Raw genomic sequence first — 19,244 nt, 5'->3', positions numbered from 1 at the left:
GCACTAAGAAGGGGTTTTGAGATAGTTATATCTCTGTTATAAGTATTCTCTTTGGAGTTAGATGTGAGACAATCAGGAGGCATAGAATCAGCAACTTGTGAACTGTAAATTCTTAGGGCCTGAACTACTCAAGACAATAACTTTAAAGACACTCTAAATCTCAGCTTAAGACACTCTAAGCATAAGATGAGAACTACAAAGGATTACTCAGTTAGTCTTGTGAATTTGTACTTGGGAAGACTCACCACCTGAAAACCACCAGTCTTCTTCAACACTTCGACAGAAAGAAGCAAACTTGATAAAGCACCACTGAATAAGCAATTAGATCAGTTAGTTCTACTAACACGAGCGCTCTTCTTGCTCCATTCACTACTTACCAACATACACACTAACTACTTTTCAAGAGCTTTTTTTTCCTGGCTTTACACTGAGTGTTGTACCCTTCACAGCTACTGAAACTCAAAGCCAGCTTCGCCTAGGCCTCACACACATCAAAAAAACTGCCATAACTTGAGATCAACAACAAGTAATAAGATCACTTTTTAAAGCACAACACGTTTAGCTGTGAGTAATGTCCTGTAAAGAGTCCATTCTAACTAATCCTATAGCGTATGGTAATCCCAACAATGAAGAAAGGACATCTGCAACTACTCTGAGCAAACTCATCTGTCAAACCAGCCAAACCTCCTCCTGCAGCAGCCTCACAGGATCAAAACATCTGTTGGTCAAAAGCTTCTGAGTACATGTACCACATTAAGGATTCTTATTCTTTCATTACGGATCTTCCCATACACTTAACATCATCTTCTGCCTTCAGTTCCAGTAATGACCCTGGAAATTATGTACCAAACAAAAGGTCTGTGGATGAGGAAAGGGATATTCAATGGAATGGCCATGCAATCCAAAGTATTGTATTTCTGAGAGAAAAGAAAAACTGATGCTATTTGAAAATTCCATGCATGTCCAGGTCACTGAAACAAGTATAATAAATGACAAAAATGAATGGCAAGGCAAGACAGAGTGACCAATTCCACTGAATACACAGGCATTGCAATTTCCCTGAGGTTGCAGCAAACAAACATTAAGTGTTTCTAAGAAGGAGTGGCATTAGCTGAAGTTTGTTTCAGGAAGAAGTGCAGTGAAAAAGCTTGTAAGAGTGTGTTTCCACCATTTATTTCATTTAAATGAGGCTGGAGAAGCAGTTAACAGAGGAATTCCTCAACAACAACAAAATTATCAATTTTTTTCTCTGATTGTATCTCTGTGAATAAGCAAAAGTCATTCCAGCTGGTTTTCATAATGAAATGACTGTAGTTAAAACTACTTTCTAGAAGAACTGAAAAGCTTGTTGCTGGTGTCTGTATTTAAAAAGACAGCCTTAGAAAATAGGAAAATAATCACTATCATCTTAGTGGCAGGGAAAGTAGTTACAGCAGAAGAAATACTGAAGTAGCCAATTAAAGGCAGTGGGTAGGAAAAAAAATCCTTACTTTCAGGTCCATAGAGCAAAAAATGTACCACAAGGATTTGGTCAACTCCCACACATAATTCAGAAGAACAAGGCTGTGACTCTTGTATTGAGAATACCTCACACCTGAAGATATGAAGTAGGCCTCTCAAAATAAAATCTGTAACTCAAGAGGAAAAGCTCTTTTTCTAATGTAATCTTCACTGGAATATCTTGCTTCATGTTATGAGTGAACTGCTGTTTCCACCCACTGAACTAGGGAATATATCTACACTGTCAACAAGAAAAGAGTTAGCTGTTTCAGCATTGGAAATCTGGCTGGCCCCAAAGGCAAGTTCCCAGGAAACTCAACATCATGGTGAAGGGTATTGTCAAAGCTAAGTATATAGCCAGGAAGAGCCTTTGGGTCTCTCTGGAATGCTCAAATCATCTAATTTCCCCTTTTACGGTAGCACTTCTTTTTTTTTTTTTTTTTTTTGCCTCCTTTTGATCCTTTTCCACACTGCTCTGACAGAAGAGAACACCTTCACCTCATGCAAAAAAGGAGAGGCAGCAGCCAGGAAAAGAGCAGAAGGAACTCTTCTGATGTGGTGAGCAGCAACCAGGAGGGTGGTGTCTAGATAATACAAAACTCCCTGTCCTTCTGCACCTGTGTGTTGACAGAAACTACAGAGCTGGGTGGGGCATTCTGGTGAGATGCGAGCTGAATGGGAAAGGGCCAATATGAGGCAGTGTCAGACAGCTGGAGAGAAATTGAGCACAATTAACTAAGCATGCCTCAATTCTTTGAAAATTTTTTAACTCTCTCAGTATGCCTTTAAAAGAATGCTGACTTCCAAAGCATTGTTAAAAAAAAAAAGTTTTCATAATGTCTCAAAGCTTTTCATCAGTGATCTCAATTTACATTCTACAGGACTTTAAAAAAAAACAGCATTTTGACATGTTTGCTCTCTCACACACTCCACAAAACTCTTCTCTGATGTGATTGTATCAAACTCCTCATGGTATAAGGTCATATTCTTTCCTTGTAGCTGAATTCCAGTGCATAAGCTTTTCTAAAGGCAAGGAAAGCAGGAGAAGCACTATGTTTTACTTTAAAATATACAGTAGAAACAGAGTTGACTGCAACCTCACAGAAACTGGAAGACCACCTTCATGTAAACTCTTTGACTCACAGACTTTTGGTGGATTCTCAAGAGAACCCTTTTAGTACAACGATCCACTGTGGCAGCCCACTTCCTCTTGGCCTCCTCATCCTCCTCGAGCAGGCATCTCCTCAGGTCCTGCTTGTCAGCCTTGCTCAGGGTCCTGTCAGTAACGGGACGCACCAGCTGTGAGAGGTTGAGGTGACTGTATAGGCTTCTCTCCACCACATAGGTAATATTGAACTCGCTGACAGAAGTGCGCCCTCGAAGCCTTCTGTTTGGGAAGCCACAACCTCCACCCCCTTTTGCTTTGTGCCGCAGTAATTGTAGGTCACAAGTTGTGGTGGATGCTCCTTTCCTAGCAGGGCGCTGGCAAAGAAAAGCTCTGGAACAGGAATAGTTAGTATCCATTTTCTTCAATCGGATCTGCTTCCTTACACTCTGAATCTCCTCCAGGGACACCAGAAGATGGTGCTTGTGCCTGTTGCTGTCATAAAAGCAAATGCTTTCTGTACTTACCCCATGGCTCAGTGAGCCGAGGCTCTTCTTCATCTCCCCATCTGTCAAGGAGCGGCAAACTTTCTGGGTCTTCTCATCTTCCGGGTAAGAAAAAAATGTCCCAAGTTTCTTGGGAGGCTTGATAAGGCCACGGCTATCAGTTTTGCTGAAGGTCTTCACCAGTTTCCGGCTAGCTCCCCATGTATCAAGACTGCTAGATGAGGGAGAAGTAGTAAGCGAGTCCGAGTCATCCTCTGTCTGCTTCTCGCAGGAACCATCAAAGTAGAATTGCTTCTTGTGAACTCCAGAGTAAAGTGCTGATCTGTCATCCAGTATAGCAGAGTTGTCAAGCGACTGCTCTTCTACGCCTGCAGGGGACAAAAGCAAGACAATACACATCATAGTTCATAATTCCCTGAAACATTTCTCCATAAAATCTTTTTTTTTTTCAACTAACATATCAACAACCATCCATTTAAAATTGCGGGAAAAATTTTCCAGATACAAGAAGCTCAGAAACTATTTGCAGCTGAGTAAATCTGAAGGATCAACGTCCACTTGTGAAGTGAGATTTCTGAGATGAGATAACAATATGTAGACTACAACATCCTGTAAGTAAAACAATTATCATTTTAAGGTTTTCTCACTCGTCTGCTGCTAAATGAGACCTCAAATGGTCTCAGAAATCCTGAAACACCGGAACCAGGACACGTTTCTTAAGTTTTTCTTCTGATACTTGCATAAGATGCTTTCTTAAAAATCAGCTTTAATGAAATTACAATAGGTGGGAAGTATATCTTGGTATTAAAAAGAAACAAACAAACACAAGCATCACTCATTTAGGTTCAGTTTTCCAATGCTTTTTCTGCAAAAATCATTATCTGTCCCAGAAAGTTGCAGAGCTGAGGTTTGGGCTGAAATGAAAAGACTTGGGATTTTGATAGGGGAAAAGTAAGCAACTTTAATTAAACAGAATTTACAGATCTAAAGTAAAAAAGAAAGTAGGTCAAAATTGTGGTTGTTCCAACTACAGCAGTGTTCTGCTAATGACAGAAACTCATTGTTTTCACTAAATACATATTTCATAGAAAGGGAAGAAAACTTTTTGAAACACAAGTTCTGGATATGGGAAAACAGCCAGGACTCCTTTCTCAAATAGAATGAATGGAGAAAATTACCTGAAGCTGTGATTCTTTATCACGTTTATCATTTAAGAAACATTTTTCCCTAGCGTTCTCTGTTGTGCAAAATGTAGGGGCAGATATTCAGTGCAGTAATAAGAAAAGAATCAAACAAGAGTACACATCTTGCTCAGTCCTGCTTGATAAATGTTACTGCATTTGGGTGTATGTAACAGAAACACACACAGAAATCGTAAATTTTCAGTATAATCCAACTTCGCTTTCCTCTTTGATGGCTTCTACAGTTCTAAACCAAGTTTGAACCATTTCTAAAATGCCTATGATTTACTAAACTCAATAATTCAATAATTGGGAGAAGAATTTAAGACAGAAGAGCATTATTTTCCTTGTATAAGTTTCCTGTCTCATCTTCAGTTGTCTCATTGGGAAAAACATGTTTGTCGCTTATTTGCAAAAGCTAAGACACTATTCTACCAACATAAAACTCAGTGTGACATTGAAGGAATAGTGGATACATCTGACACAACTTTTGCTCGTGAGAATTTTTCTGGGGTAGGTCTGCACATAAGAGTTTGACTTTAACACCACTTCCACTGGACTGTTCAATCTGTTCTTTTTCCTTCACTGATTCTCAGTCTGAACAAAAAATTGGCATTGTCTTGAGACTGAATATGTGCTGATAAATAATTTTAGTCCACTAAGTAAATATGTTTTTAAACAGATTGTAAAATATGCATTCTGTGTCAACACTCTAACAGATGTTATTTGGATTAAGTCTGTGACACAAAGCCATAATGACACAGATGTAGATGTGATTTGTTTTTAAACGTTGTATAAGAATGGTGCCCAAGAAATAGAACCTTCAGTTATTCAGCTTACTGAGAGAAGACTTAACACAAAACTCACATGGATTCAGATATTGGTACATTCTAGTGACCATCAGATCACCAAAACTTATGCTTAGTGCAATAAATATTCTACTACTCCTCAACAGTAGAAACATGTGAGGAGGATCTCAGACTAGGATGCCTTTCTTTAAAAACAATGGAAATATATATGGAATTTTGGCAAAGTTCTTATTCTTTGAGAAGGAATTTCTGAGAAGGATCATGAATAATCTTTCTTCTAGGATATTTCATGTCAGTTTACAAATCGAACTTATTGTCATGCTTGGACAAAAGCTGTTGAACATTGACAAATTTACTGTAATTACACTGATGCTACCACATCAAATTTGATATCCAAATCTCAGAAATCTGGCCATCTAGGATTTCACATAACTTCATGCTTACATACTGTTTTGAATAATAACAACAAACAGCTCAAGAACCAATTTGGTCAACCACAGGTAACTTGGAAGGGCAGACGGAAATCCCCAAATCTGACCACAGTATGATCTGTGATATTGCAGAATTCTCTGACATGTTTAAACAAGAATACAGACCTTTATTACAAAATGTGAGGAGGAACATTTATATTTATTATAGTATTTATATTTATTATAGTATTTATAAAGCATTTTTAATGCACTGTATTAAAACTTCTGTGTGGCCAGACCTTACTAAAAAAAAAAAAAAAAAAAAAAGGACATATCTATTCCTAATGTGTAACAGGCTACTTACAGGGCCTTCTACTTATGTAGAAACGATGTGTAAGCAATCCATATTGTTATTTAACAATATTGTTTTCTTGCTGTGGAGATTGCCAGGACCCAAAAAAAAAAAAAAAAACCAAGCCACAGTGCTAGCTAGATAAGATAAAATCTCTGAGTTATAGATGAATTATTCAGAAAAGCCTAGAGTTAAAAGAGAGAAGATGGACAGGAGATGGAGAAACAAGGAAGCAGAGTAAGATTATTATTATTATTATTATTTAAGTTAATTCAGTTATTTGTCTGTGAGGAGTGCAGGTGGAAAAACTCACTGGAAAAAATTTGGAAAGAACTGGGACACATAACTGAAAGACTGAGGAGAAAAAAAGGAAATGAGATGAAATAGAATTGCAAGTGAAGCACTGTGAGAGAGGGAATTGAGAGCAAACCAGACAGTTAACAAGCTGAAGAGAAACCTGGTCAAACTGTAGGAAGGCACCTACACACCCAGTAACTTCTCAGCTGCCTGTTCCTGCAGCTGCTCCCACTCCTGGGGTCTCAGGCTGATTGCTCCCTGCAGCTTTTTTCCAAGGTAGGAAATGCATCTCTGGTATTCTTTCCTAATAGCAGGGAGAAAAATGGCCCTGTCTTGCCCAACCCTTCTCATAAAACATGCTTTTGCTTCCCAGACTTAGGCCTCTTCATCTCCCCTATGAGATGATATAAACTTCCTCAGACCAAGATAGCTGCCCGGTGCAGAGCCCTGAGGTGGTTGAGCATTTCACTCCAGCTAGTTACACCATTATGCATGGGAGAGGTTAGATAGATTATAAAACTGCCAACAGCTTCCTGCCACATACCTGAGAAGATGCATACATTCTCCTTAAATTCACTCGGAAGTAAATAAAATATGGCTCAGCTCACTACAAAGCTGAGGGAAGCCATGGCACATGACCCTGGGGGAAGGACACTATCATAGACAGGTACCCACAGTTCCAGTAAGGACTCAATTAGGGCTTTGCAGAAGGGCTACTCTGAGGCTCAGGGTTCTTCAGTCTGAGTGCTCACACACGCATACAGGGCATCCGGAGTTAATTTTGCAGCACGGCATTCCCAGGGGCTGAACTCTGTTTCCCATTTCCCCACTCTCCTCCTCCTCCTCTTCTTCCTCCACTCTCCCTTCCACTCCCCCTCTCCTTGGCAGCATGGCTCAATCAGGAGCCAAACTGCAAGCAGACTCCTCCTGAATGAGGAGTTAATGTTATGTGAGGCAGCAGCTATCCCATGAGAACATCCAATGTAGTTTCTGTACTTCTGCCACAGAACAATACAACGTATGCAATTGCTCTACCCGCCAGTCACTCCCCTCCCCTTCCCAAATTTGCTAAGTGCTTCACCTGTGTATCATCCCTACAGCTGTCACACAGGCCTGGGAGATGGGAGCAAAGCAGGGGCTGCTCTGTTTACCTCCCTGAAGAGCCTGCAGGGCAGCTGGCTGCAATCGCTTCTACTATTATTCCCTCTACAGTGTGGGGCATGCAACGTAAACCAAGTTCTAATCTCTTAATGAAGGGCTCTGGAAATGCCAGATCGGCAGTAACCACATCCTAGACAGTCACTTTCTTCCTTCTACTGTCTCAAAATGTAATTACTCGGGTAATGCATGCATCATAGACAAGCAGCCTTTCCCTGTGTCCCCTCAAAACTTCCCACCCCTGCCCCCTTCTGTTCCCTCTCAACAGAAAAATGTATTCACATATACAAGTTTAGTCATATATGTGTTGATTTTACCTTCTGTACTGGGTTTTTTCATTTCTTCCACTCTTATGAGTTTCTTCCTGACTCTGCGAGTAGAATTTACCAGCTTGTGCAATCTCTTAAACTTCACCGACTCCTCTGTTTCATCATCGGATTGTTCTCTTGACTGGCAAAGAAACAAAGGGAATATTAATAAAGTAGTTGTTCCACCGCTCGCTCCTTTAAGTCAAGTTAACCCAGTTCATCTGCTGCGCCGTGTCAATGCAGCTCTGTAACTGGTGTTATACTTTCAGCCCAGGTCAGAGAGAAACATTTAAATTACTGCAGGTTTTCTTTTTTTCTTTCTCTTTTTCTGAAAGCATGACATACCATTTTGATTTCTAAATCTGTGCAACGTAAGATTCTAGGCATTGAAATGCATTCCTGCCCTCGTCTTTCTTCCCATGCATTGTGTAATAACTACTTCCACGTCCTCTCTCAGTACGTTTCAGGCAGGACTCTTTCCCAGGGCTCTTCTTACCATACCAGTTACGCTCCTGTGGTTTGGGTCAGTCACTGCTCTGTCTGGCATCTCAGAACTTGCAGATTAAACCTGGTTATAAACAGCTTCTCCAAACCAAAACTCTGTCATTGGCGACTTCTCTTTTTCTTCCCTCAGTCTTCCCAGAAAATCAAAGCCAGCAGCACAAGAAAGGGACGGGAAGGAAAAGGAAGGAGGAGACCTCATCTGCCTCGCTCAAGCTGCTGCAGTTACAAAAAACTCCTTTCCTCCTCCCTGCTCCCTGCAGTCCTCCTGAAGGCTCTCGAGGCTGGAATTAGGATGGACACAGCATTCCTCCAACACTGACCAAGGGAAAACTCTGACCTTTTCAGATATACAGTGCAGTCCATATTCCCCAGCATCCCATTTCGTTTTGCATCTGATCCAGTATGCTCAGTTCCAGCTGTTTTCCCTCAAGCATCAAACATTACAGAGACAAAAAAAAATTCTCCCTCTCCAGCAGCAGTGACACAACAAGCTGAAACAATCCACTCCTTGTGAACGAGAAGTCGGCTTCGATTTTTGAGCCAGATTCAGCGCTCGATGTGCTACTTCCTCTGTTTTAATCAGTTCAGAATGCAAGTGGTGGTGGGGGGAAGGGAGAGGAGGCCAGCAGGATGCTCAGGCTCAGCCAGGATAGCCCTGGCACTGTGCACTGCAGATTCCTGCGTGCCGCAGGCTCCAGCTGGAGCGTGGTGCAGATTGCGTACCTCACTTTGTGTTCACCCATGGACCCAGCCAGTCCACTGCATTCCTAATGGCTGGCTCTAAAACCTTTATGCGACTTCCTGTCAGTGGAGCTATCTGGGTTTCCATGGCATCCTCATCCTTTTTCTCCTTCTCCTTAATTAAACTTTAAAAAAAGAAAAATCCCCAGCAGATGTGAGCCAAAAAAAGGGAAGGAAAAAAATAAAAAGGCCACTCTCTCCTCTTCCATTACAAGAATGCTGTCTTTGCTTATCCAGAGACTGAATAAAAGACAACCCAAATATATAAAAATGCTCTCCGCTTTTCAACTGCACTTAAATATCTGGATGTGGTAATAACGGTGGATGCCACAGGACAGGACACCAATTAGCAGTTGTATATACACGAGTACATTTTCAAAGGCTCAAATAGTGCCTGAAGGATTCAGCACTGCTTTGAAAGTCTCCCTTGCAGGAGTACATTTCACAGAACCAGCAGAACCACGCCAGAGCAAACGCCAATCACTTTCTGCAAGGGCATTGCCAATTACAGTTTTTCCACAAATTTCCTGATACTCCAAAACAAGAAAGAATACCAAATGGGCAACATATGGTGGTAGGAATTACCATTCTGCCATCCAAGAGCCGCAGGAATGCATTTATTATGGGTACAGACTGGATAGGTAATTAATAATTTTCCTTCAGGAGAAATAAGGCCATAGAGAGGAGTAACAGACTTGTTTATATCAAGATAAATTAAGCAGCAAGATGAGCATTAATTCAGAGATTATGGCTGGGACAACTTAGTGTCACGTCAAACAAGACATAACTCAGACATATATAGATAAGATGAAGAATGGACTGTTGACTGTAATCAAGTTCAGTCAAGACTTCTTAGGCTATTAAGCACATCCCAGCAAGCAACCATCGTGCATACTCTGCACTCCAGGTACATTTATTTTAAAAGCAATTACTCTAAGCCACTCCTTTCCTTCATTACTTTGCATCTGTCTTCAGTCTGTAAGACTCCTGCTTATAAAAAACCTCCCTCCAAGGATTTCAGTGATGAATAAGAATGCTGCAGCGCAGATCAACCAGCCTGAATTCTGTACCACCAGTGTCCAAAAAAGACCTGTCCCCCTCAATGTCCTCTACAAAGACTCAGCGGCAGTAACAAAAGCTTTTACAATATCTGATGTTCGCATTCATTACTACTGCAGAGAAAGCAAGTGTCAAAATAGCCCCCATACAAGGTAGCGACATCCAACCCAAGTAGGAGGTAGGGTAGATCCCTACCACACTTCAAAATAAATAAAAGTGCACCCTAATAAAGGCCTAGCTGGTATTTCCTGCCATTTCAGGACTCTCAGCATCCTTTGTTCCAGCAGCCAGGGTCCTTTATGTGCTCTGACAGACACTTCCTAGCCCCGATGCTCAGCTGGGAGAACTAAGAACAGCCTGTATTTAACAACAGGAACCACCGGATAATAGCCTGACTGAAAACTAAGTCAAAATCTTTCTCCAGCAGTCTATTTCCTACTGTTATGGGGTAGCAAGTGGCATGGAAAATCTTCTGTAAAAGAAAAGGATGGCTAATAAGGTTACATAGAAAGGCCTACAAACATCTGCAATTATACCACTGGTGCTGATCAGGAAACTTTTTTTTTTGTGTCAAATAATGCTGATTCCTTGAAAACGAACCTGTTTTGAAAAATTATCCCTTTTGATCCATTTCCTGATTTCCAAATTATTTTATTTAAAAACAAAACAAAACAAAACATCTTAAAATTATCAAATGATTCCATTTTGGCACATGGAAAACAGAGTTTAATTTTCCAGCTCAAGCAATGTTTTCTTTTGCAGCTAATATCAAACAGAAAACAGAAATGTAAAGCATTCAGGCTTCAATGACATATTTGGAAATTATCAAACTTCGACATTTTGATTCATCCAGTCTTTTTTTTCCTCTCCCGCTTTCAAGATAACAGTATGGCCTTTTTTGGTTGCTTTTCCTGCCCTCCGATGGGAAAATCAGCCTGGCCGCTGCAACTTGCAGCAGGCTTGGCAAAAGGCATCAGCGCAGCCTCAGCAGCCGTGCCCCGGCAGGGGGCTGCAGCGCCCTGTTTCCTTCTGCCCTGCCACCTTCCAAGCACACCACAGCACTACGAAAGTAAGCAGGCATAACCTGTTAAAAAGGGGATGCCGTGTCTGCAGAGGCTGTTGTAGGCAGGGAGGCCTGCTGAACTTGGGTGCACAGGACTGCCCCGCCAGTCTCAGCACGGCTGTGGGGCTGATGGAACAGCTAGGGCCTCTCAGCCACCCTGACTTGCCGTGGGCACAGGCCTCTTTGTGCGTTCCAAAGGGAAAACAAGCGGATTTGCAGTACTGTAAATAGGAACAACTTAACTTCCATCTCCTCCGCTCCCAATTTTTCCATCCGAAGGCCCATATGGCTCAACTTTTAATTATTTTGGCTAATGTTATATGTAGTAATTCTGTGGTGAATGCTTAAGTGTTTCATTTCTGGTTTCCACGGCAACATTACATCAGATTGCAGACAGCTGGCTCCACAGTCCTAAACCATAACAAATTGGCCAAGCCAACACAGAAAACTGTGCTTGCTTTAAAGAGATAGCGCTGCTGGGGAGCCAGCGTGGCTGGTGGGGCCTCTTGGCAGTGCCGGCCGGGCGGAGCCGCCTTCCCGCTCGCCTTGGAGCAAGTGTGTCCCCAGCACATCTGCAGTGCTCTCACGGCGCGGAAGGCCGCCAGCTCCAAGCTTGGAGATCTGCTGCACAAGCGCATGCAAGGCCACAGGGAAACGGGGGCTAAATTAACAGCATCTGTAAGCACCCAGGACTGCATGTGGAGGGCGGCAGCCTACACGTACCACATGGCTGGGAAACGGCAGACAGGCCAAAGCCCATCCCCGCTGCACAGCTCTTCATCACTAACAAAGGCAGATGTAAGCCTGCAAACAGATTCGCAAGCCTGCAAGAGACCAATTCCCCCTGCTTCCCCTATCACCTCGTCTGTTTGGATCACCCTTCTTACTTGTGAATCTCTAAAGGCTATGCACTGCCTTGAACATAAGATCAGAGTAAAATGCTGTACATCCAGGAGCAAGTAAGAAATTAACACATGCACTTTGATATTCTCCTTTAGGTGTCCTCTGCTCTCTGCAGTGTTTTTCTCATTCACTGCTGCCTGCTCTGGAGAGAAGGAGCATGCCTCGCTGTCTAGTTGTAAAACATCCAGCCCCTTTCACACGCCAGAGAAAGAACAATGTATAATACTAGCTTCTCCCTCTGGACAAGTCTTTACACATATGCACACACCCCTAACATTTATTCGGAATTAATTGGCCAAACGTGAATCAGAAGTAGCTAGCTAGCTCTCGGCAGCACTGGGTTTGGAAACACTACAGGGTTAAAGCAGTAGCCCTTAAAAAACATAAGATAAGCAAAGCCCACCAGCCAGGTCCAAGTAGAAGTTGAGCACTGTCCTGAAACATCAGAACAATAGACAGTTAAAGCTATCACAACTGATTAAACTGTTTCAGCTCCATGAAGAAAAACATACATGACTTTTACATGACCTGTATGAAGCCATTTAAAGGAATGTAAAACCTTTACAACCTACTTTATGTTCTGTAATTGTCAAGCCCCAAACAGTAATCTCTAGGAAACTTCCCATCTAAGAAACTGGGAAATGTCTTAATATCCAATTAAGACCAAACTGCAATTATTTTTAGCTATCAGAAAATTCTTGTCCAGCAAAGTAGAACAAAACTATACATGCAGATATGCAACATATCATGTTATTCTCCCCTCACTAGCTTACTTTAGAGTTATATGTCTTACTTCAAATGCAAAGAGATTCTGCTGTTCCTTTTAGGAGACGTGGCTACACGTGTCCTTTCTTCTCTCCCTCAAGCAGACTACATCCGCCAAAAAAAACAACCATTCTAACCTTTTTTTTTCCTTTTTTTTTTTTTTTGTATTAAAGATGCCTGGATGAAGTCAGAGAACAGGAAAGTAGGACAGAAAAACTTATCCCAGGGAAAGGAAGAGAAAAACTAAGAAAAGCTATGCACGCAGTGCCATGCCTAAGAATAACCACAAAAGCCTTCTCTCTTTCTCCCTCTCTGAAGCAGAAGGCACATCCTCTCCACATCATACTACAAGCTCAGTGACTTACCAGCTTCGGCATTTATAGGCCTAAAGCTCAGTTTCGAGTAATTCCCCAAGTGCTCAAATGCTGTCAGCTTCGTAACCCTGAAATTTAGGATTAGACTCTTCTTCTTGAGTATTGCATTCGCTCAGAATCCTGTGCACAAAATGTCTCTTCTCTGGAGTTACATTATCAGACACCAAACTGGTTCTGATTTCAGCGCTGAGTATGTAAGGAAGAAAAAAAGCGTGATGCTGGACTCAATTAGCTGTTTTCTCCTCACTGATTGATTCCCTCGGTTACTCGCGAGCTGCATAACTTGCAAGAAAGGCATAAGTCATCAGCTCTAAGCAAATCTTCTATTCACCACAAGGAAAAAGGGAGTGTTGTACATGGCAAACAATCCCTGTTTTCACTGACGAAGGCTTGCTGACCTCTTGTTGGCCTCCAGTTCCTTAATTACTGTCTATGGAATTTCAGTTAAAGAAAAAAAATACAGAGAATCTCTGCAAAGCCAGGACGATGCCTGACCCTCAAACACGACCACTAGAGTTGCGGCTGTGTCTATCGGAAATATAACTTGAGCCGTTTACCAGACTCTTTAGATTTTCCCTTTTAAATTCTTTTGATGAAAAGCCCTCCTGACAATTTCCCTTTATAAAGAGCTAATTTGACAGAAAAATAAACCTGTTTTCATGGTTTTTAAATTAGCAAAATTAAATTCTTTTTTTCCTCGGTTTGCAGTGCTATAAAAAAAGAACATCACTAAGTCAAGGAGAGGCAAATAATGTTTAATTCAGAAATCTCAGACTGGTCTAGAATTAGCCACACTGTGGCTTTCTGAAGGACTGTAGCATGACTTTCAACTGCTCCGCCTAGGCTGGGCTCAAGCCTCCCTGCCTAAGAAACAGATTCTGAGATGCTCAAGTAAATTACAGTCAAGCATACCTAATCCCAGACCTTGGAACAGAATTTGGGGCATTCTTCTTAGAACACAAGAAAACACAGGCCAAAATCTCTGGTAATTAGGAGCAGTGCTGTCCAGTGACAGGAAGCGCTAGCAAAGTCACATTGCAAAAGCACCCTTTTTTATACCAAGAAAAGATTCCTCATACCCAGAACAATGCCTTCAATTAATCAGTTAATCTGGGATTACACCAGATCAATCACACAGTAAAATTATAGCAAGTATAAATAGCTATTTCCTTTGGTAACTGGCTAATTTTAAGGAGCTACCTAGCCAAATATCATTCAATTTTCTCCATCTTTGTACTAACAGCTGTGCATCTTCCCGTTCTGTAGAAATCATGTAAGCTAGATTCAACTGACATGCTGTAACTGGGTTCTTCCCCTTGAATTACTTCAGTCCCAAAACTCCAGTGTAAAACCCCTCAGAAAATTCTAAGCTTTGGATAAAAACAGCTGGTGTTCTCCAATTTCAATAACATAGCGGCCCACATCAAGTGAAACATGACAGCGACTTCCTTGAAATGTATCCCAGATTCTCTTAAAAGTTCATGGCCACAAGTGAAACTGATCTAAGTTTTGGGCTTTCAACTTGAGTTTTGAAGGTTTTATGTATCACTAAGAAAGTTTCAAAAACCACTAATCCTTAGAGAGGCTGTTTATAGAAAGGTGTGTAAAATTCTGATGTGATAGTCTGCATCATATTCTGAGGTTACAAAAAAAAGGTCTCCACAATTTTTATTGAAATTGCAAGAGCTAGAAAAGATGTTTGCCACTTAACAAAATTAACTGAAGAACATGAATTGCAAAGACTATGCAAGTCTAAAACACATAGTGTCAGGCCCCCCAAGTTAACTGAATGAAACGGCAAGTCCGTGTCTGAGTTTGGTCTGTGGTTACTTACAAGGAAATCAAAGGAGAGTCCAACAGCTACTTTGGTGAAAGATACATTACACATTAGCTAGTGACGACACTGCTTGCTGAAATTAGTGGGAAATATTTGTCATAAGTAACGAGAGTACAAAAATTTAATTCTCCCTGGAGGTCTGTCTTGATACTAGAATAGCTGCTTAGGCAAATTCCTAGACGTTAACTGTTTCCAGGTTTTAGCTAAATAATTTTGCAAAGCACACTGCTGACATTTGCATCTGCAAGCCAGATACATATCCTCATGGTGAACTGTTTCTCTCACCAATGAGAATAATGAATTTTAACTACATTACAACTGCACTCACGTACTCCTCATCATAGGTGTATGTAGCAGAATGAAGCTCTGTTACATTACTTCATATCTGTTACATTACAGCATTTCTTTCCAAATCTCTTAGAGACTCTCCTACCCACGGGAACATGAGTGTCTACTACATTTTGCGTTTTGGCAAGGGTAAGATGGCCTGGGGAGAATTCCTACTCTTTAGTGTAGACTGTATAACTAACGAATGGAGCACATCACTGGTCCTATAACCTCCGAGCATTTCAGAAAATCAGCTGTGGGAGGACAGTGCATGAAAATACAGTGAAATTCACTTCAGAGATTGTTCAGGGAAAAAAAAAAAACAATGAGAATCCTTTAGTAAAGGGTGTGGTAATTCAAATTACATTATGGTAGTATTTTTGAACAATCAAAACTATTAACGCTACCGTTCTCACTGAGAGAAGTCAACACCAGCAGCGGGGAAGAAGCAGGGGCAAGTGGTAAATGACAGGAGTGCAATTAAAATCTACTGTACCACAAGTAAAGATTATTCAGTCTGGGTCTGCCAAATAGGACAGTGAAACACATGGCTTTTGAGATTCCTAATTCTTGAACTGAGCAAGGCTTTGTTCCAATTTAATAGGCTTGGTTTCTGAAAAGATGGGGGCAGGGAAACCATGTTATGGATTACAGCATCTCCTGCTGGCTGATGTACGCAGTGAGAACGGTCACATGAAAGAGCTGTAAACCATGGTCTTCCATCCTGTACGTAATATGCAGAGAAGTTAGGCAGCTCCCCAGATGCCAAAAGGTATAAAAGACAAAGGTGTCAGAATATATACTCAACTCCCATCCTCCCAGAATATGTGGCCAAACATTTTAGGGTGAAGTCAGGCAATGGGACTTGTCTGCATGTAGTCAAAACAGAAATGGTTATGAACACACTTAATCACAATCACTGCCTGTGCATTAATGCAAGTTCTTTTCTCAGTCATGATAGTGGGAAGATTTTTCTTAGAGACATTACTAGAGCGTAATTACATTCAGTCTTCACATGCACAGGAGCTACTCCTGCTGGCAGAGAACAGGAGATGTACTTGGACAAAGATACTGCCAATTGTTCTGCCATAACCCTGTCCTGACATTATTTAGCACTCCCAGCTAAATAGACATACCTAGCTAAATCCTATTTGATGACAACTTGGCAGAACCTCCATGGCAAGCAATACTTAGAGACGTTTTATACTTTCCTTCCTAAATAAACACATTTCTTCCTCAACTTCTAAAATGTTCTAGAAAAAAAAAAAATCAGGTCAAATACATTAAAAGAAAACCAAAACAACACAACCAACACCATACAATGTTTTTTCAAAACAATGTATAAACACAGCTGTGATCTCCCACTCTGTACAGCACTGATCTAACTTCAAACTTTGTGTTGTGTCCCGGAAACAGCAATGACGATTTGTTTCTCTCATGAAGGCTTCTGTGTTACTACATCCATGGGAAATCCTGCTGCTGCTAGACACAGACAGAGATGGGGGAAAGATCATAACAAAAGATGCAGCCATTCTTCTGCTATTAGATTCCAATGAGAGGCGCTGGACACCTCCTGACTGAGATCACTGGAAAATGAGGACAGCCAGTGACTCCCAGGGCAGGTCCCCACGATAGCTGTACAGTGTGGGACTTTCACATTTTGAAGCTGTGTCTTATTATTGTCTCTTTCTTCAGCATGACTATTAATAGCTGCTGACGATATTACAGAAACTTGGGTATGAATAATAAGTATACCATCCAATATAATGAGGGACATCAGTGCCTTTCAGGAGATCTTTACATAAATTGGGTCACTAGACTCTTCAGAGCAAGGATGAATGCTCTGCATTCATTCACAGCCATACTCAGTGTCAGCTTCCTTTTGCTTTTTCAAAGAGCATACAGAGCCTGGAGGCAGCAACAAGATATCCAAGAACTGAAACATAGAGAAACATCCTTTTCCATCCTGAAGCCTTTCAAGGAAGGAATTGACTTACGAAAATTGGTAGATCCTCAGATAACTGCAAAAACGGGCCTAACAGTGCACAGCTTTCAAAATGCTAGAAGTATCAACGTTGTCGCAGTTTAAACACTACAGTTCAAATTACAAAATCTAGACCCTACCCTAGTATCTCCATTCATATCTAACTGGTTCTCAGTATTCACTGACTTTTACCTTAGCTCTAATAAGTTAAAATGAAGGAATTTCTCATACTGATTGTAATATAGTCCTATATAATTATCAGTAATAATGTTAACAAATGGTTAAATGATTCAAGAATCCATTAGTAGTAAGAATAATAATCAATTTAAAAATTGCTCTGTCTACAAAACATTAGCAATCTGAATCGCTGAAATACAGCATAACCCTGAATAATAAGGATTTGCAGTAGTTATACCTAGATTTACACTGTGGCAAATGGTGCTATAAAAGTTATATTGCAATTATTTCTTTTCTTCCTACTCTTGCATTTATCAAACAATACAGCAATAGCTTGTGATTTAGAGGTAACTGTGTCAGACTTGGTCTTCTATTTGAGTTAGTTTTGTGCCACAAATTAAGTAGGTGCATAGGTAGTACAATCCTGATTCAATAGCTACAGCATGTTGCCAACTCAAATGAATAAGACCCAAACATCATTCTTGTCCATTATTCTGCTTTTCACAATGGTAGTAGATACCAAACCAACACTGAATACTCTTTCAGCCCCATTTAATGACTCGATGAATAAAAATGTCCTCGGGAAATAACACAAAGAACGGGAACAACAAAGAGTATTTCGGTTTAGCTAGACCTATCTCTGTGTGGACTTGATTTGCTGCTTTCTACTATCAGACGGATCAATAGCAGATGGGAAAGAGCAAAAATCTGATTGGAAATTTCCCTGAGCAATGGCCTCACTGTAGGAGACCTGCATGTCTAGTCTCCTGCTTAGCAGAACTGTTGTCACTCACTTCAGAGAAAACAAATAGGGTGCAAATTTCCTAATGGTAGGGGTGCCATGCTAGCAGTTCTGGGTGAAGAGGTTTTCAGAGGACAGGTGGAAGAGCACTACTCCCTTCCTCTCTTCCACCTGTGGGCTGTACTGTTAGGGGAAGATTGTTATCGTTTCTTTTTTAAATTTTAATGTCTCCCTTCTGAGGTTGACATGGTAGTACGTAGCAGGGATTAGGGTTCAGAGGCTCTCACTGTGGCACTCCTCAAATGAAGGCATGTTACTCTACCTGGATGCCTGCACTAATGAGCTCTGATCATTATTTGATAATCAAAACTGCAGCACAAAAGACCAGTGAGACCAACAAAACAGTTCAGTCCAGGGATAATTACAACTTTATTAACTCACATCTACAGAAGCTGTCAGCAAAGTTAATTAGTGGTTTGTTTCAGCGACGGCATATGTATGATACACACACTTCTGTCACAATCTTCCTCCTCTGCTTCCCCCACTCTCACAGTAAGTATGAGGACTGGTACCAATTAATAGCCTTTCAGCAGAGCGCACAGAAAGGATTTATATGAGTTTCTCCTAACACTGCTTCATACTCCAAGCAGAGCTCTGGAGATGCAGTAGCTCTACCAGGCTGGTGTGATAATTTTCAAAACCTCTTTCCCTTGACTTTCTTACTTCTGTGGACAAATAGAGCCTTATCTAAAATCCGTAATGAGATTAATTTGCAATCTAAACCTGCTTTATATGACAGCACCTAGCAAAAGGCAAGGTAATCTTGTCTACGGCTACTGTGAGCAGCTTTCATTTCAACAGAGATGAAAATAAAAACGCAAAAATCTATTTGTTAAAAATGATTAGGAGTTCCAGACTTCAGACATCTGACTAAGAAGAAAAACGGTTTCAACTGCATTTCCACATTAGTAAATTAATAATACACATAACTTTGTTGCAAAGCAAAGGGATTGTAGTAGAGAGGTTGAAAGCTACCAACTGCTCTAAAGTGGCAGAGAATCAAATCAACTACTGGCTTGGCAAAGCTTTTGTTTGTTTGTTTCTTATGAAAAAACAAACAGAACAATGAATTTACAGCACAG

At 40.9% G+C, this 19,244-nt stretch overlaps 1 protein-coding gene across 4 annotated transcripts in view; it reads right to left on the bottom strand.

Annotated features, from left to right (window-relative positions):
* The window catches only part of SASH1 (SAM and SH3 domain containing 1), a 516,773-nt gene that overhangs the window by 26,622 nt on the left and 470,907 nt on the right, over positions 1–19,244 (bottom strand). For all 4 annotated transcript variants that reach the window (XM_085216996.1, XM_085216997.1, XM_085216998.1 and 1 more), the window contains 2 exons: positions 7,636–7,768; positions 3,133–3,479 (listed from right to left, as the gene is read on the bottom strand). In XM_085216996.1, the coding sequence (XP_085073122.1) occupies positions 3,133–3,479; positions 7,636–7,768 (480 nt within the window). The remainder of the gene's footprint in view (positions 1–3,132; positions 3,480–7,635; positions 7,769–19,244) is intronic.

The sequence above is a fragment of the Meleagris gallopavo genome, chromosome 2 (assembly GCF_905368555.1).
Source record: "Meleagris gallopavo chromosome 2, MGAL_WU_HG_1.1, whole genome shotgun sequence".
NCBI lineage: Eukaryota > Metazoa > Chordata > Aves > Galliformes > Phasianidae > Meleagris > Meleagris gallopavo.
This window is presented reverse-complemented; position numbering and strand designations above follow the sequence as displayed.